At 41.6% G+C, this 20,266-nt stretch overlaps 1 protein-coding gene across 3 annotated transcripts in view; it reads right to left on the reverse strand.

Annotated features, from left to right (window-relative positions):
- Positions 1-20,266, reverse strand: part of MBP (myelin basic protein) — a 194,150-nt gene that overhangs the window by 5,408 nt on the left and 168,476 nt on the right. The window contains exons 5-9 of one of the 3 annotated variants that reach the window (XM_060244094.1): positions 17,916-18,038; positions 15,822-15,932; positions 13,133-13,168; positions 9,904-9,936; positions 6,005-6,133 (exon numbers count right to left, since the gene is read on the reverse strand). In XM_060244094.1, the coding sequence (XP_060100077.1) occupies positions 6,005-6,133; positions 9,904-9,936; positions 13,133-13,168; positions 15,822-15,932; positions 17,916-18,038 (432 nt within the window). The remainder of the gene's footprint in view (positions 1-6,004; positions 6,134-9,903; positions 9,937-13,132; positions 13,169-15,821; positions 15,933-17,915; positions 18,039-20,266) is intronic. The other 2 variants (XM_060244091.1, XM_060244092.1) reach the window with 2 other exon arrangements.

Raw genomic sequence — 20,266 nt, forward strand, 5'->3', positions numbered from 1 at the left:
GGTGGCTCCAACATCAAGGCAGCTGTCCAGCGTCAGAGCCTAAAACGCCTTCCTTGCATGGCCCACCTTCTCCACCTCGTGGTTAAGGATGCATTGGGCCAGACGAAAAGTCAGGATCATTGGTATTTAGCCACAACCCATGAGTACTGACTTCTGCTCCAGAAATGTCGGCACATCACGAGTCACTTCTCACGCAGCAATACGAACTCATATTTGCTGTGTGAGAAACAGACACTGACAGGTGTGCCAGGGCACCACCTGATCGGTGACGTCAGCACATGCTGGAACTCCACCTGTGCCATGCTGGAGCACATGGTGGAGCAGAGAGCAGCCCTGGATGCCTTTGTCTCTGAGACGAGGGTCTTTCGGGATGAGAACCGTCTCACCCAAGAGGATTGGGTGGTCATTTCTCAGACTGTGGAGGATCTTGGGCCCTTCAAGACCCACACAGAAATGCTCTCATCTGATACAGTGAGCATCACACTGGTCGTCCCCATGGTCCACATGCCCGTGAGGACCTGGCCTCGTTTCTAGTGCCAGCTCAAGGCCGTGTAGACATTCTTCCAGCGGTGCCCGCCCTGGTTGTTAGGCTGCAGGAAGGGCTTGAGACCTGCTTTCAGACTTTCACCCAGGATAAGGTCTACATGATGGTGACCATGTTAGACCCACGCCTTAAGGGCACAATCATCGAGCGGGCCAATGAGCTCGATTGCTGGTGAGACGAGCTCTCCCAGAAGGTTGAGTGCTGCAGACTCAGGGCCATCCCAGTGCCGGTAGCTGAGGAGGAGGGGGGTGTAAGCAGCTCATCTGCCACTTCCACTGCTGTTCATCCCCAACCTCCCCGGCTAGGCAGTGTTTCCCACCCGACTTACGCCAAGAAGAGTGCCAAGATGACACTCATTGGGTGGCTTGTTGGCCCCTCTGAAAGCATTAGGCCCCTGAGAGCAGAGACAGGTGCTGCGATGGTGAGGGACTATCTTTCGGAGCCCAACAAGTCGCAGGAAATGTCTCCTTTGGACTACTGGGTCACGAAGGAGGTAGTGTGGCCGGCCCTCTCCTCTGGGGCCAAGGCATTCCTCTCATGCCCACGGATGAGTGTGCAGAGCAAGCACGTCTTTTCACATATGGGCGACATTGTCTGCTCACATCGCAATCACCTGCAACCCTGGACAGTTGAGCAGTTGGTCTTCCTGAAGGTCAACTTGCCTCTGTTCGGCTCCCTGAATGTAGACTTTGAGAGTGTTCCGCACTTGGAAGGTGGTTGTAAAACGCTCTCCCACTAAACATAGACTAGAGTCCAAAGACAGCCCAAAAACTCACTCACAAATTGATTGGCAGTGCACCCCCCCACCCCTCATCCATCCCCAAACCAAAAGTGAATGCTGATTTAAAATCTGCAAAGTGATCCAAATTTTCCCAGTCTCCATCCACACAAGCCTAATAATACTGAAAGGGCCATTGCAGCCCCCAACTGTAACCGACAGCACCCACAGGCCTAGCCAGGATAACCCAGTTTTTTTTTTCAGGGGCAGGAGGAAGAAAGAGGGAGGTGCCAGTGATGATGACAGGCAGCCAGCAGCCATACCAATGCTGAGGTCCCCCTAATGGGACAGTGATAGCTGGTGTGTTGCTACTGAGCTGAGAGAGAAGGAATGGTTCCCTTCCTCTCGCACAATCTGAGGCCCTCCCAGTGATCTTCCTCATTTGGCGTGCAACTCTGGCTCACCTCCTCATGGTGCACCCTGGGTAATGTAAAAGAGCCTGGACCAGCCAACCATCCATGGCTCAAGGTAAATGCTTCTTGCTTTGTGTCAGATACAGAATGATGTGGAGCTAGGTGGGGTCCACTGCTTCTCTTGTTTGAGAGTTGTGTTGTTTAGAGTAGGGCTGGAGAGCTGGCATCTGTAGATTGCATGTTCTGTGGAAGGGAAGCTGGCATCTGGGTGAGAGACCCAAAACCAGCATGCTTTTTGTGCTTGGCCAGCTCTCTCCACATTGTTTGGGGCAGGGCTGGAGAACTGGCATCTGTAGATTGCATGTTCTGTGGCAGGGAAGCTGGCATCTGAGTGAGAGACCCAGAACCAGCATGCCTGTTGTGCTTGGCCAGCTCTCCCCGCATAGTTTGGGGCAGGACTGGAGAGCTGGCATCTGGATTTGTTTCAGCCAGGTCTGCAGAACAGACCTTGAGCAGATTGTGTTTTGTGTGGCAATGACGTTGGCAACTGGTTTATATTGGTTCCAGGCCTGCAGGGTTCATAGAGTAGATAGAGGAATGTAGTGCATTTAGGTCCTATAGAGATTCTCTGGTGTGAAGTTAGGTTTGGCTTTGGTGCCCCAGGAATTGGACCCCCTGCTCCAATTTTTTTTTTTTGCCTTGTGGGTTTTGTGTGGGACAGTGCCCTGAAGCTGCACAGCAATTTGGGGAGCTCTTCTCAAAAAACCCTGCTCCTCAGAGTCACTTTTCCCACGATAATTACAGTGGGGAAGTGGCTCTAATTAGTTTTTTCTCACCATTGGGAACAGTGTTCCTTTTGGGGTGCCCACAGATGGGTGCAGTCTTTTTGGGCCGGGGGGTTGCATGTGGGGGAGTCCCCTGAAGCTGCCCTGCAGTTTTGGGGCCTCCCCCTCAAACACCCCTCTGGCCAGAGCCACTTTTCCTACAGCAATTATAGTGGAGGAAGTGGCTAAGTGGGCTTTCCCCATCATTGTTGGCAACGGCCCTTTTGGGGAGTCCAAAGACAGGAACCCTCTTGCCCAATCTTTTTGGGACTTGAGGGCTTTTTAGGGGAGAGTCCCCTGCGGGTTCCCTGCAGTTTTGGGGGCTCTCCCCTCAGTAGCCTCTGATTACGAGCCTTCTCTATTGCTGCCCCCCACTGGTGGAACCAACTCCCTGATGATAGAGCCTTGCGGGACCTTGCCCAATTCCACAAGGCTTGTAAAACAACACTTTTTTGAGTGGCCTTCAACTAAAGTACAGAGCTGCTTAACATCATGGTATGGAACTTAGCACCAAAACTGTTTTTAAAATCTGTTTAATATTTAAAGTGTAATTGTTAATTTTAATTGATCTTACTGTAATTGTTTTTATTGCTTTATGGTTTTATTGTGGATATTTAATGATGTGTTAGCCACCCTGAGCCTGCTTTGGCGGGGAGGGCGGGATATAAATGCGAAAAATAAATAATAAATTATGCCCTATGTTGCCATTGAGTTCAGTGGCCCATAGGGTATAATGGTGGGATGGAACACCCTCTTTTGGTGCTCCTGGAATGGGAACCCCTGGCCCAATCTTTTTGGTACTTGGGTGGTTCGTAGGGGAGAGTCCCCTGCAGGTCTCCTGCAAATTTGGAGGCTCTCCCTCAAACCTCCTCCCCTCCAGGTGGCTTCCAATATACCCTATTTTACCATTGATTTCAATTGCCCATAGGGTATAATGGTGCCATATATTCGGAAATAGCTATATATCTCCAGTATGTACAGCTATTCCGAATACCGGTATTTGGAAATATACGGTATTCCAAATATTTTGGCCCTGTATATTTCTGAATCTGATTACTTCCGAATATTTTTTTTTTTTTGCACACCCCTACATCTAGCTACAATGCACTGTTGTGAAGAGCTGGGCTGGACATGCACATGATTTGCTTTAAAATCTTTTGTGGACTTCTGTTGATACAACTCTTTGGTATGCTGCAACATCCTAGTAAGATTGATAGTAGCACAGTACAATGGACTTTTTTTTTTGTTTGCTTTGGAAACACATCTATAAAATGGATCCATCAATGGGCAAGCAGAAGCATAAAGAGAGGTAGCCCAGTTCTGTTTCATTAGGAACTTGTGAAAACCCAGCACTTTCCTCCCTATATATTATCAGGCCCAAAGATTGGTTCATGTATCTTTTACAAGTAGAAATACAACTGGGGATGCAATAAGTTGGACTTAGTGCAAGGGGCTACCGCAGTCTTTTTCTTGTGTTTTCACTTGTGCAGGAACTCTAGCGCAAGTGGAAATTTTGCATTGGATCCAGCTGGATTGCATTGGTTTTATTACCATATATAAATATGATGTGATATGGTTTTATTCATGCTCCCTCTGCTGTTTGTGTGAAACTTTGCAATATCAAACACATAACCAATTTTGTGACACAATCTACTTTCCTTCTTGCTTTGGCACATGACACACACATGCACAGCATAACATTAAAAACATTTTCTCTTCCAAAGCCTGAAATCTCATTAGAGGGTTATTTAATTTGCCCAAAACATGTCTGGTTTGAATACTGTTTGTTGGAAGAACAACTTGAATTCGAAGAAACAAAAAAAATGCATGGAGTCTCTTTAGAATGAAAAGGAAGGGCAGTGGACAGTGGACTTTTTTGCCTGCTTGTACAAGTTGATCAAAGTGCTTTATTTTTAAGACTATTTAAACTTAAAATCAATATGCTTAAAGTGGCTTATTTTTCTATTTCCTGTTAAATGGGTTATGGGCCAGATCATTTTTCTGTAATGTATGATGTCTTGATTAATTGCATATCTTTCATTAGAAAGTGTACTAATATATCTTTACTAGTGCTGTTTAGAAAATAGAGCACAGAACTATGATTTGCATTTGGTTATTCATTTAAAATCTTTCTGTCTTGTTTTTCTGCTGCCCATAGGATTAAATGAATATGCATTTCCATTGTGCTTGTTTCTTGTGAAATATTTATTTTAATCAAGAGGAACTTTGGAACTTTGCAATTTACTGGCCGACATAATCAGAAAACATTTCTGCATTTAAATTGGGAGTAACAAACAAAATCAAGCATAGCTTTCTTCTGGAGATTGTTTCTTCATGAGATTTTGCTATTTAAAACAATAGCTGGGAGATATTTTATAGGACCAAATACTAGACCCACTAATAGGACCAAAATAATCATATTAGCCAATCTTAACAGCCTTTTTGTTTGCTTTTTTTAATTTCATGAAAGATTCAGTTGGTGGCATTTATTTTCTCTGGTTTCTCCAGAACCGTGTTGTGAATCTCACATTTATGCTGAGCTTTAACCAAGGCTTTTTTTGTAGCAGGATCTGCTTTGCATATTAATCCACACACCCCTGATATAGCCAATCCTCCAAGAGCTTACAGTAGGCCCTGCACTAAGAGCCCTGTAAGCTCTTGGAGGATTAGCTACATCAGGGGTGTGCGGCCTAATATGCAAAGGAGCTCTTGCTACAAAAAACTAAGTTCTTATGAACCTACCTGGCAGCTACAGGCATCATCCAAGACTCTACTTTGGGTTCCCCTGCCTTCTGAGATGAAGTGTGTGGCAACCCAGGCTTTCTTGGTCATGGCACCAAAACCATGGAACTTTCTCCACAGAGAGATTGGCTTGTCCCCTTCTGTGCTATCTACTGCCAGCCAGTGAAGACCTTTTTGTTGTTTATTTCATCTGGCATTCCCCTCAGAGATTTCTCCTTCCTCCCTATGTTTTATGTTTTAATTCTGTTTTAATTTTGTACATTATTTTAGCTTTGGTTTTAAACATTTCAGTGGTGTGCTTTTGTTTTATTTTAATGGTTTCTAAGATGTGTTTTTATTTTGTATGTTTTTAATCAGTCACTTTGGTGCCCTTGATGAGGGCAGAAAGGCAGGGCATACATTTTGTAAATGGTATAAATAAATAATAGTCTCTATGCCCAGCACACTTGCTCACTCTTATACAAGAGCATGTCTTCTGGTGGAGTAAATGTACCTAAGGAAACTTGGTAGAGGCTATTGCAGATACTAGTAAAGGAAAGATGAAACTGCTGAACTATGTTATCAGATTCCTCATATGCAGCCAGACCAAACTTCTCTTCTACAAACAATGTTGCTGATCTTTCAGATGTTAGTTTAAGGCTTTTTCCTCATATTCAGTAGACGTTAAGTTAATGCAATGCTTGGTGATCTGATAACTAGGGGACATTTTTCCCCCTCCTCCCTTCACAATCAGTTCTTGCTTACTGTAGTTTTAATACCTTACCAGTCTAAAGAGCTTAGACAGTGTGCCCTGGCCATCGTAGTGGTATCCCTTGTGTCCCTTGTGAGCATATTTATGCTCATAGAATTTGCCACTTCCATATCCATATCCATGCCTTGGAGTTTCGCCACCCTGCAAAAGAAAAATTGCATGATTTCTCAGCCATAATATACTATAGCCACCTGCATAATTAAATAGTAGGAGACAGGCAGAATGGGGATCTCCCCCAGTGCTGGAAGAATATGTCATCTGGTAGCAACAAAACATGTAGACAGGGAGGTTAAAATGTGTAGACTGGGCAGCTGAGAGGAAATTCAATTCAGTTGAAACGTTAGTCAACATGCTGAAAGTATCTTACCATGCATCTTGCCATGTAGAGTTGGAAATTGCCCAACTTGAATGATTCTTAATAAGTAATCACATGATATTCAATGCAACCTGTTTCATGCATTCAGACTATCAAACAATAAGAGCTAGAGTCATGCAACTGATATAACAGTACAGAAAAGTATAAACACAATAAAGGAACAAGCCTAAGCTGGTCTACTCAGATGTAAGGCCAATTTTATTCAATGGAGCTTATTTCCAGTAAATTTTCTTAGGATTGCCACTTTTCAGTATCAATCTTTCAAGAAATTATTCCTCTAAGGTTTTACTAGGTGTTATTCAGGGTAACTAGAAAGGAACTTACTTTGTTGTTTTTATTATGGAACAAGTACTTACACTTCAGTGTTGTCCACTTTTTGAAAAGCATTGTTAAAAAAAATGAGACAAAGCATAACCATCTAAAGAGATTTTCAAATATTGTTCCTCTCAACAACTGTAAAGTGGTTCTTTACAAGAGCATTTTTCTCAGAGGTAAACAACCATTTCAAACTTGTGAAAACTACCTTAATAACCACACTACAAGAAAATACCCTGGTTTTTAATAATGTGTTTTGAGCCAAAACGGTAATTCAAGTAGTATGAGTTATTATTCTTTATAACTGTGGCTCAAATTTACTTGTAAGTTTGACCCACTTTGGACTAATGGCCATCTTAAAGGTCAAATGGGTAATTCTGAATGTGCACCTGCCTGAGAATTTTGTAGTTTCCCAATATGAGGTAGGAACTGAAAGTTCAATCCTGAGCAGAGTTATACCCTTCTAAGACTATAGGCTTCAACAGACTTAGAAAGGTGTAACTCTGCTTATGACAGCAGTGTAAGTCTACTGAGAACTGGCTTGAGGTCATTGAGACATTTAACTGAAACTATAAAACTACCTGGCAAATGCTGTATCCTGGTCTAACAACATGATAGAAAAATGCCATGATGCTTTTGTCAGAAATATACATTTCACAGACTCCTCTTCCATATATCAGTTTCTAAATCCCTACTAGTCTAGTTGTGTATCCCCCAAGCAGCATTAGAGCCAGCTGTACTTATCCTGAGGACAATGATAAACTCAACTGTCTTCAGTGGAGACAGGACTATCCTCATCGCCGCTATAATTTAGTGAGTTCAATGTAATGAAGAGGCGAGTTGGTAGTGATCATCAGCTCTTTATTAGGTGCAGCCTAATATAGGGCTGCACTAAAAGACTGAGGAACTGGGCCAAAGAGGCCAACTATATACAACTCGGGGTTTCCGCGCAAGCATGTTATTGGGTCATTCAAAGCAGCTGGGGGACTGTGATTGGAGCAAAGCAGCAGGGATTTGGATCCTGCTGCCCATTGTTCCCAAGCTCCATTCTAATGACTCCAATGAGCCAGGACTTCACTTGAGTCCTCATACACAAGAAGTTGGAAATTATTAGTAAAAATTGGGCCAACTGATTTAAGTGGATTTGGAAGCTGCCAGGGCTTTAAAAAAAAAGTAGGAATGCACACGAAGGCAGTTCCAGATGGCTTAGCATTAGGGGGAGGGGCATAATATGCAAATGAGATCCTGCTGGGCTTTTTCTACAAAAAAAGCTCTGGAAGCTGCCATAGCCTTCAATCAATGAGCAATCAAATTGTTTCAATCTGAAGACAAGCAAGTATGGACTTTTAAAAAAACACACCACCTTTTTACTTGTATTTATAAAAAAACAAAATAGAACATATGAAGAAGCACAGTAGGGTATCTGTCCTTTAACTGTATCCCAAGTGAAGTTGGAAGAATATTATTTTCTCTAAGCAAATTATGAGTTGACAACTTTCTTCTCAGAGCCGAATTTTCATGTGGCATCTTCATGTGATATCTATTTTCTTTAGACAGAATTTGCACTTACACAGGGGAAATGTCTCTTCCAATTTTAAATTTTCCCTGTCCTTTTTTCCACATATTTCTTGGCAAACAACACAATTGACATCACATTTCTTCCAGAAACCATGAACTGCTTTTTACTGATATCTACAAATCACCTTGAACATAAAAAGTGGTAAAGAAATGTCTTAAATAAAGAACTAAATAATGATAGTCTCCGTGAGGCCTATTGAAGTTAGCAAAGTTTTACTTCTAAGTAAGCCCTGTCAGGGTTCCCAAGAAGCCTGCTTGTAGATTGTACAAGAAGGCTGCTTGTAGATTTTAAGGCCCCTAGCTGTAATTAAAATGAATCAAACAAGCAACAAGATGTGTAATGCACTTAAAACAAGTTTCAAAACTTATCAAATGCCAAAAAACAAATGTATACATGATCTGAGATTCTCTGTGAATGTGAGCCCTGAGCAAAATGGCCTTCTTGGCTGCCCCATGACAGGTCCTGCTTCTAAGAGCTGAGGTGGAGTACAGTGGAGATAAGTATTCCTAAGATTGTTCTCAAACCTTAAGAGGAGGCTAAGAATTTGATCTGATTACAACAGTCTTAATGGTCGATGGCTGGAGAGCCAGTTTGGTGTAGTAGTTAAGTGTGCGGACTCTTATCTGGGAGAACCAGGTTTGATTCCCCACTCCTCCACTTGCACCTGCTAGCATGGCCTTGGGTCAGCCATAGCTCTGGCAGAGGTTGTCCTTGAAAGGGCAGCTGCTGTGAGAGCCCTCTCCAGCCCCACCCACCTCACAAGGTGTCTGTTGTGGGGGAGGAAGGTAAAGGAGATTGTGAGCCGCTCTGAGACTCTTCAGAGTGGAGGGCGGGATCTAAATCCAATAACTTCATCTTCTTCCATTCACTTACTGGTATTCCACAAACTGATCTTGCATGCATACGAACCTACCACAAAGAACCAACTTTACCATGTCCTCACCTTCATGTATTTTTATTTGCAAATATAACTGTAGGTGAACTTTTAGAATATCAACAAATGCCATAAAGAGATGCAAAATTAGGGTTGCCAGCCTCCAGGTGGGGGCTGGGTCTCTCCTGGAATTATAACTGATCTTCAGACTACATTAAAATTGCTTTTTATTTATTTATTAATTTTTTAAAAAATTATTCTACTTCTCCTGGAGAAAATGGCTGATTTGGAAGGTGGGCTGCATGGTGGTCCAGGTATTTCCAAACCTGGAGTTGGCAATCCTATGCAAAATGCACACTTCTTAATCAGTAATTTACCATATTCATTGTTCCCGACCAAACTGAAGTTACGTGCAATTAATTACTTCAAACCATGCTTCTCCCTTCCACCATCACCACCCACCCAGAGGCCAGCAGAATCTTTTAATAGCCTTAAAGGAAAGAGGCAGTTGTGTCATGCAGTGAAGCTGCTTTGCTTGTGTGCAGGGGAAATAAATTTTAATCACACTGTAAGCTTGACAGGCTTCTGGATAAAAGCAAGCAACAAAACCATAGGCATGAACAAATTGCTTGGGTGCCAGGAAGTGGATCAGAAGGAGTAAAGCAAACAAAGCTGAAGTCAAAACATGAATGTCAGGATTCTGTAGTGCTCGAAAGGGTCTAGGCAAAATAAAAAGGCTGCAAGGGAGAAACATATTCATCACCTACCCAGCTAAATCTGCTGAAGGATAATCCTCTCCCCTGCACACATAAGAAACAGAAACAGTGACAAGGTGACCACCATGGAGCAAAAAGGCACTGAGGTGTACAAGAAGTAAGAGAAATTTTCTCTGTTAAGCTTGAACTAGGACTGCTGGAGCAAATTTAAGTAAGGGAACTATGACAACTTCATCCCCTTCCCTCCCTCAGATGCAGGATTTTCCCTCTATTATTTTCTTCCTTTCTGACTGAGCAGCCTCTTTATCTATTTTCTTCTTTCCTGAAGATCTATGGCTGTCAGATTATTGTATTTTTATGGTGGCTTAGCCCAGGAACTTGAGGGAAGAAACAAGATCACCTTCTTAACTTAAGCTTCTGAAATGGCACACAAAAACCTTTATAATGTTCAAAAATAAAATATTTTATTCAACACAGAAGGGGAAAGGTCGAGTGAAGTCAGGGGTAAAATGTCTCAGGTAAATCAACAAGAACTTTGAGGTAACAATATTTTCCTCAAACTACAGTTCATATGTTTCCAGCAATTGAGAGTTTTAAAACTTTTCACACAGTCTTAGAATTTTTAAGATGAGAGGTTTTTGTTTCAGAGTTTCCTAAACACTTTCTTGAATTTAGTTGACTCTTCAGGTTTCAGAATCAGGGACACTACCAAACCCCCAGATTCCTTCTCTGAGCACACCAGGGATCATTCCATGCTTTGGAGCTAAATCCCTTTCAACTTTTTCAACTTATTCATGTATATCCCATTTTATGCCCCAATGGTGACCCAAAGCAACTTACAACGTTCTCCCATTCTTCATTTTATCCTCACAAAAATCTTGTGAGGTATGTTAGGCTGAGAGTATGTCATTGGTCCAAGTTTACCCAGTAAGCTTGAATGGCAGAGTGAGGATTTGAACTTGTCTCTCCTAGATCTATTCAGACACTCTCATCGCTATATCACTTGAGATGTAGCTAGACCACTCAGCTCATTCAGTCTATATACCTCCTTATATTTTGTTGCCTGGTGTCTGGTATATAATATCTGGTTCAATAAGGGGAATCTGCCATGATGTCTGCAGCTGTGGGTTTCTTAATTTGATACTGACTTTTAATATACCAACTAGTAACCCTATCTTATTAGACTATATTACTCATCACATAATTGAAATAACCTGGAGAGTTTGTCTAGTTCCACAAATTGTATGTAGCATTATTAGAATGTTTCTTGTCCTTAAATTACATTATTCTTTACCATGAAGCCAAAAATGATTCAGTGTGGACCTGCTCAGCATCTCACCTTCCCCAAGAGGGAAACAAACTACGAGGACAGACAAATAAGCTAAGCACTTTAGTGACCCTCTAATTCAGAGGTGTCCAGCTAATTTGTTACAAGGGCCAGATCTGACATAAATGCCACTTTGTTGGGCCAGGCCATGTGTACCATAAAATGAAATGTCGGGTACCAGAGACAGAAATTATATAAAGGACAGCAGTTGGTAAGCTCCAAGTTGTTGTATCCTCACTGCAAGGCCACATGGGCTCAGAGTGGGGTGCAGAGGAAAATCCACACAGGTGGACTGGAGAAGCTGCAGTGCAATGCTGGGCAGATGCTCCCAAGATGCTTGACTGCTACAGATGAGGTTGTTCTGCCATGCTGAAGCCACACTGGTGTGGCTCTGCCCACTACCCTCAAGCACACCTTCCTTTGCACCAGTTGCTCCTGGGACACATGAGAGCCCTGGATGAGAGCCCTGGTTCCGGCCCCCAGGCCTTTTATTTGACACCCCAGCTTTAACTAGAGGCAGATTACAGAGAAGAAACCACTGTGTTTGATCAAAGATTGAGACAGGGATAGGGTTGCCAATCCCCAGGTGGGGGCAGGGGATCCCCCGGTTTGGAGGCCCTCCCCCCGCTTCAGGGTCATCAGAAAGCGGGGGGAGGGGAGGGAAATGTCTGCTGGGAATTCTGTTATTCCCTATGGAGATTTATTCCCATAGAAAATCATGGAGAATTGATCCATGGGTATCTGGGGCTCTGGGAGGGCTGTTTTTTGGGGTAGAGGCACCAAATTTTCAGTATAGCTTCTAGTGCCTCTCCCCAAAATACCCCCCAAGTTTCAAAAAGATTGGACCAGGGGGTCCAATTCTATGAGCCCCAAAAGAAGGTGCCCCTATCCTTCATTATTTCCTATGGAAGGAAGGAATTGAAAAGGTGTGCCGTCCTTTTAAATGTGATGGCCAGAACTCCCTTTGGAGTTCAATTATGCTTGTCACAGCCTTGATCTTGGCTCCACCCCTAATGTCTCCTGGCTCCACCCCCAAAGTCTCCTGGCCCCACCCCAAAGTCCCCAGATATTTCTTGAATTGGACTTGGGAACCCTAGACAGGGATCAGATCATTGTGAAGTGTTCTCAAAGAAGTGTATGGACTTGGAAGCAGGGGATGAAAGAAGGTTCAGCACCAGCCTGGGAATATTAAGAAACTTGGCACAAAGCACAAGGTGACGAAAGTATTGGAAGTTATTTAATGGCTGGCACTGGAGAAGCTGAATCCTTAAAAAATATGCTGAGCTTACCTCCAACCACAGGACTTATGGTTACTCCAGCAAGGAGTTTTCAAAGCAAGTGAGAAGCAGAGGTGGTTTGCCATTTCCCTTCTCTGCAGAGTGTCCCTTGGTGGTCTCCCTTTCAAGTGCAGGCCTTATTTATTTCCTAAGATCTGTTGAACTAAGGCTATACCAAGGTTCCCAACCTTTTTGAGCCTGCGGCATCTTTGAAACTCTGGTACTGCACTTGGTTGGCACAGCCACAGAATGGCTGCCACAAAATGGCTGCTACAGCTTACCTTCAGTCACACAGTGAAAATCCTTGAAGTGTGGTGGCAGTGCTGCCAGAGTAACTTCTTAAAAAAATCTACAGGCTCAGTCAGAAGTGTTAATGGGCAAAAGTCCCATTTGGCCCTGACCACATGGTAAAGACACTTGGCAGTCATCAGGAAAGGTGTTGGCAGGTTCCATGGCACCTACAAGCACCACTTCCAATATAGGATATCTTTCTATATAATAGAGTCATGCCCCCAATGTCGCACATGCTTAAACCCAAACACAGATAAATTATTTCCTTTTTTAAAGCTCTCACATTGTTTTGGTGTCAGATTCAGGTTGTGAATGAGTCTCTGGTTTAACAGACATTAATGATCCATAATGTAAATTAACGTTAGATTTCCTCAGAGATGCTTACCTTTGCCTGCATAGGAGGAGGTGTTCTTGGTGACACCTAAAAACCAACAGAGAATGGCAATTAAAAATGACTGGCTGAATATTTTAATAAAAAGGATCTTTTCTCTGCACTCTGGAAGTTAGACTCTATCTCTCTGACCTTTTTCTTCATTAAGAATACTTGGCTGCTTATTAACAAGAAGGCATTTTAACAGAACTGGTTCATTGTGGGGCACTATAGTTCAAATTATAGTAACCCATAAAACAACATTTTCAGAATGCAAATAAATTCCAAATAGAGAAAGTCAACTGAATGCCCTTCAGTTCAGTGACCATTCATTATTTCTAATGAATAGAAATTATTTCAGTGACCATTCATTATTTCTAATTGCAAAATTTTTACAGTCCTAATAAATCACAACTTTGTGAAATGCTGTTCCACACCCATCCAAAGAGTTCATGGCTAGATCATGCTTATTAAGCTCTATTGGAATATAACTACATGGTATAGGTCTACACAGCTACCATTGAAAACAATGGTGCTTCTTCATCACACACACCTTAAGGAGATCAGGGCCACATTCTTCCCATTTTATCCTCAAATAACCCTGTGAAGTATCTTAGGTTTCAGGAAACTGAGTGGCTCAAGGTCACCTTATGAACTGCATGGCAGTATGGGTATTTGAATCGTGGTCTCCCTAGTCTTACCCTGACAATTTAACATTAGAACATAAGAGAAACCATGTTGAATCAGGCCAATGGCCCATCCAGTCCAACACTCTGTCACATCGAGGCCAAAAAAACCTGGTGCCATCAGGAGGTCCATCAGTGGGGCCAGGACACTAGAAGCCCTCCCACTGTTGCTCTCCTCCAAGCACCAAGAATACAGAGCATCACTGCCCCAGACAGAGAGTTCCATCAATTTAAATACTACACCACATTATTTCTCTCCCACTAACAAGTAGCAAAAGAAATGGTGCCCTGAGTTTTCCTGCCCCCTCAGAGGCATTCATCAACTCTGTCCCACATATCCTCTAAACCAGACATGCCCTCTACTACCTCTCCCTTTATTAATTTATACACCCCAGCCTTTTCTAGGGATTCAGGGTGAGTAACAGCCTGTTACATCAAGCATGTTTTAAAATAAACCTTGTGAAAGAGATGGATTATCAAGTTCAGTTCAATGGCTTCACAAATTTCTATACAATTGCCATCAACTAGAAATGGTTTCTGAGGCGTGAAGTTTTTAAAAAGTCTCTTCATAATAAAAGTGTCACAAAATAATATAGGCTGCCAAGTGGGGAAGTCCTTCAGCTTGGATGAGTCTCTGGAAAGTTCCATTGTTTATAACTGATGCTGTTTTTCAAAGCAGCAGTTTTTTAAGCATACAGGTTCTGGAGAGCAAGTTCAGTACACCCCCTGTATTTCGTTTCCCTCAGGAAGTATAGTTTGAAATTCTGACCAAGTATTTTTTTTTAAAAAAAAGGTTGACTCCCAGTTATGGGGTTATTTACGCCTAATAAAAAGGAACAAAATACCATCTGGCTGCTTTTTAGAAAAATAGAAAGGATGAAACACAAGCAAAACAAAATATGAAAAACAGCATCGCCAGATGGAGAGGGAATGCAGCTTTTAGAACTCCTGCGTACAGCAGCAGACGAATCGTTTCCTTCATTGCATAACCAAAATTAGTCAGGGCTTTAGAGAAAAGTTTGAACCTCCCTACCAACTGCTTGCATGTCCTGTGGCAGGTGTGTGTATGTGTGATATGTGTGCGATCACAATCCAAAATTCAGGAGTACAAGAATAATTTACTTATTTGCTTACTTTCTCCTTAATGGAGATCCACACTAGCTTTAGGGATGCCAGTCTTCAAGTGGGATCTGAAAACACCCAGAATTACAGCTCATCTCCTGATTACAAAGATCAGTTCTCCTGGAGATTGGGCTTTAAAAGGTTTTCAAGGCAAGGCAAGAGACATTCAGAGATGGTTTGACTTTTCCTGCCTCTACATCACAACCCTGAATTTCCTTAGAGGTCTCCCATCCAAGACCTAGCCAGGGTTAACCCTGCTTAGCTTCAAAGAGCTGATGAGTCCTGGCTAACTTAGGCTATCCAGGTTGGGGATACTGAGACTTAGGGAGACTGAATTCTGAGTAACTGTTATGAAAACTCTGTACCTCGCCAGTCATATTTGTATCACTGATTGAGAACCAGTGCTATAGCTGATGGTGGACCATGCATATGGAGTTTAACAGTAATACTGGGTCCAGTAAAGAGGCTTCCTGCAGCAGCTCCAGTGTGTACATGGAGCTCCTCACTCACTAGAATTATGCTGTTCAGAGGAAGACAAGGTTCACTGTATCTTCTGTACAAGCAAATGTAGCAGCATCCATGATATACTTTCACACATATTGAACAATGCACTTTCCATCTCCCTTCAGTGCACTTTACAACTACATTTCACACAGTGGAAGTGGATTGTAAGTGAATTATTTAGCATGTGTGAAAGTGCCAGGACTCCAGATTAGAGTGTCAGTGTCTAATTTCTATCCTGTTGTTGGGGGGGGGGGGGGGGGAATGAAAAGCATGCAAATGTTCAATGCTATTTTACAAGAAAATTCATCTTAGGATGCTGGTTAATGGTTTAGTAGGATTTTTCATTTTAAGTCCTTTCAATCCCAAATGGCTAATGCAGAAGGAAAACTTACAATATTCCTGAAGAAATGTACCACTGGGTTGTCATCCACATATCGTCCATGGTGATACCTTGGATGAGGCAGGGAACTGACATGGCTCACTCTGGCAGCATGATGATAGTCCTGGAACATGACAGAGGTGATACATATGGATCAATACACACCATGGCAAGGCTTAAGGGCAGCATTTGAAAAGAAAATCTATGACAAAAATGTCATATTTAACTGAAACAGAGATGAAATGGTTAAAACAGATGTCTTATTTCAAGACAGATGGTTCCAAAAAAAAAAAATCATACATAGGACATGAAGGCAATAGTCATTCCCTTTCATTGCAGAAACATGTTGCCTCTGAAAATGGAGGTTCCATACTGCTACCATGGCTAAGAGCTGAGGGTAAACCTATCCCTTTTGGCTAATCCCCATTTAAAGGCAATTTTTTTTTTTTTACAATCCTTCATTACAATTCACTTCCGTGTAAGCAAAAATGACATAATTATATCAAATGAGACAAAAACCACCACCGATAACACTTTCAGTTTGACCTCTCGGTGCTCATCTTTCCTTTAAGAGGCATTCACTACCATTATTAAATCTGTTGTCTGTCCCTGGCCCAAAAGAAGCCAGGCTGTGTGTGACGAGATCCAGGGCTTTTTCGGTGGCAGCACCAGAACTTTGGAACACCCTTCCAGAAGCCATAAGGGCCCTGCGGGATTTGTCTGCGTTCCGCAGGGCCTGTAAGACCGAACTGTTTAAACAGGCCTTTGCTGTTTGACTGAAAAAGGGCTGCCACCGGACATCTTATAGAATGCTGGTGATCACAGTCGAGAATTCAATACCGCCTATACTGTACTGAAACAGCGCTATAGAATGGTTTTAAAATTGATATAAGTAAATTATGGTTTTATATGTTTTATTGGATTGATTGTATTTTATGATGTTGTAAGCCGCCCTGAGTCCGCTTGCGGAGAGGGCAGGATATAAATTGAAAGTAATAAATAAATGAATGAATGAATGAATGAATGAATGAATGAATGAATGAATGAATAAATAAATAAATAAATAAATATGAACATATGAAGCTGTGTTATATTCTGGGACTAATTCTTCAAGGTTTGTGGCAGAAGACTTTCATCAACTCTAGTACCTGAGTTCTTTTTATGTGGAAATACCATGTATTGAACCTGAGACCTTAAGCATGAAAATAATGTGCTCTATCTCTGAGCTAAGGTTGTCTCCTCTCAACAAGTCTTTGTCTCTTGTTGAATAAAAAAGACAAGATCAAGAGAGACCTTATTATGTGTGTGTGTGTGTGTGTTTATACATATACACATTTTCTCTCTGAACAAGAGATGGATACATTTGGTACTTGGTGGCTTCAATCAACCACTGGTTACATGCAGCTACATAACTGTATCTTGGCATGTGATAAATTTAATTTTTACCTGTCCTCCCTACTTCATGCTTCCATTTAGCTTGCAGAGATACGGCAAAAGTATATGGCCAGATGACATTATCAGATGTACCATAGCAAAAAAATGAACCTTTTATGGGCTCCATTAATATTCAAAGTGTTGGAATGCAAACTTTCAAGTTACACAAAACTCTGCTTTATGTGTCTGCAAAATAAAACAAAATAATTAAACAAAAGATGATGTTACATACCAAGGCTGATGTTAAGTAGTACTGAATGTTCTTTATAGCAAACAGACAGGAATTTTGTTATCTGGATTACAAATCTTGCTGGGAGGGGAGGGGGTCATCAAAACAAGGTAGGGAAACAAGTTAGCAAAATGTTCAAAAAGATGAATGACAAGCTTTCAGGCAGGAAAAAAATGATATTGCAAAGCATTATTCTAAATTTACTAACCAGTAGGATCCTTAGTAAATATAGTTAATACAGAAGAGATGGACTGTAATATTAGTAGAAATAACAATAAATTTTGAATGCATACTAGATAAAGGATATGATGAAAGATATACTAGATAAAAGATATAATGTTTATACACTGAAGGGCATGCTGCATGATCCCCAAACAAAGTCCCATCTCTAGAATGTCCCTTAAAGTAACAGTGCTGTCCTCTAAATATCTGAAAGTTAGCTACCTTTCCATTTCGTCTGATGAAGAATTCTGTGTAACTTGAAAGTTCCCATCCTGCTATACCAATGGAAGTCCTGATAGTGCTCCCATGTTTTTCAAAAGTACTGTGAGATGCAGTTCTTTGGTACTAGGTAAAATAAGGTGTAATAAGCACTACTTGTAATATATGAAAGGATAATCATACTTTTTTTGTTAACAGCAAAAATATGCACACACCTTTTGTACAGTCGCAAGATAGCCTAAAATCTGGGAGGCATGCAGTATCTGAATGTTTCATTGTTACTTCCATTACTAACCAATATACATTTCAGTTTGCAATTCAGGAGGATAATATATTTTAAAGTAATGTCCTAAATGACTTTTAGAAGCATAGTTTGAAATCTCATAGGGCAATTTTATTTTTACTTATTTGTTTATTTAGTTTGATAGTTAGCTTGTCCTGCTTTAAAGGAAGGTGGATAACAAAGCAAACAACAACAGCAACAAACAACAGCCCAATAAAGTAATGAGTCAAATCTGGCCAGATATTCTTCTGGCGTCAGAGAGAGGAGGGGACCATTTGGTCTCCCCAAAAAGCTATGCCATGCATTATGGGATCTGTGCTGTTAAAAAAAGCATGTGAGATGGAGCTGGAAGAAATGGTGGGATCATCCTCTTCTCTCTTCCATCAGCAGAAAAAAAATGTAGCATATAACTATATCTGATCAAGATAAACATTTTCTATTTTCTATCTCATGCAGAAGCTAATGTTATTCTCCACATCATTCTCATCTCCATAATGGATACTAAACATCATTGGCTGGATATATCATTTTTTATTCTGCAGTGGTCATAATGTGAAAATTTCAAAGTTTTACTTGAGTTGGGCCTTGAACAGTCCTGGGAATATGGATTGATGTGAGAGCTGGCAGTGAATTTGAACTGCTGCTATTGTTCATTTCCTACCCGCCTTTCAGTGTACTGTCACATGTTCAATCTTTATAGCAGAGTTGCCAGTGCCAAGTTGGGAAATTCCTGGAGATTTGGGGGCAGAGCTGAGGGAAGGCAGGGTTGGGGAGGGGAGTGACATCAGCAGGTTATAATACCATAGAGTCCACCCTCCTATTCAGCCATTTTCTCCAGGGGAACTGATCTCTGCAACCTGGAGATCCATTGTAATTCCAGGAAATCTCCAGACTCCACATGGAGGCTGACAATCCTACTTTGTAGCCTGGAAGACCAGAATCCTAACTTGTAAAAACATCTGAAAAAGCCACAAGCCACATAAACGTGCCTTAGTGTCATGTGTTTTCTGCATATGGTCCAAAATTTCAGAGGCCTATTTAAAAATAACATAATCACAAAGCACAGCAGCACCAATACTTGTCCATCACACTCATGAGGGGGCCAGGAATGGCTGTAAAGGAAACATCATAAATGTCCCCGCCCCTCCATGTTGTATTTGTCAGACAACTCTTAGAAAAAACATTTAACTTTTCCAATTTTAATTATTTTTTCACCCTGCTCTGTTCAGTTTTCTCCATACTGTATGGATTTATTTATGTATTACAAGATCTGAAAACAGGTGAGGTCTGAAATATACCGGACTGTATGTTTAGCTCTTGTGAACTACAGCTTTGTATTTCACATAGACCTTGCACATACATTGCTCTTGTCTCTTGAAGTACAAATTTCATTTCCATAAAATGTTTTAATTAGCACAAGGCACCCTTTGCATGTATCCACCCACCCCCTTCTATAAATGCTTGCAGAAGTCCCAGTCCTATCAACTCTTCTATTGTAAACAGGTAGATTAAGGCCACAGTCTTGTTTGCACGTGTTCTTTCTTGGGACTCTTCTCTATTGACTATAGTTGGATTTCCTTTCAAGTAAACATACATAGGATTGAGCTGTCAGACCTAAAACATCTTAGATTAGGTCCTCAGTATTTTTTCTGTCATTTTTGGAAGAGTTTGGGGTTTTTTTGTTTCCAACTAGGATACAAAGACTCATTTTTGTTTTCAGAATATTCTGTAATCAATTTATCTGCCTTTATAGCATTCAAGGTGGCTAATGCATTAATCAATAAAAACAAATCCAATCCAAGTGAAAACTAATAATTCAATTTTTTTAAAAAAAATTGAAATATTTTTCCATTCCCCAACCCCCTCCCCCCGCAGACCTAGTTTCAACAAGGCACTGTTTGTCGATTCCCCTATCCACTGTAAGCTAAACTGAAATATTTTTCCATTCCCCAACCCCCTCCCCCCGCAGACCTAGTTTCAACAAGGCACTGTTTGTCGATTCCCCTATCCACCCACAAGCTAAACTGTAGATTAGAAAGCCAGTCTGAAGAGGGTTTGTAAGAGGGGCAGG

This window comes from Heteronotia binoei, chromosome 7, assembly GCF_032191835.1.
Source record: "Heteronotia binoei isolate CCM8104 ecotype False Entrance Well chromosome 7, APGP_CSIRO_Hbin_v1, whole genome shotgun sequence".
Classification (NCBI taxonomy): Eukaryota; Metazoa; Chordata; class Lepidosauria; order Squamata; family Gekkonidae; genus Heteronotia; species Heteronotia binoei.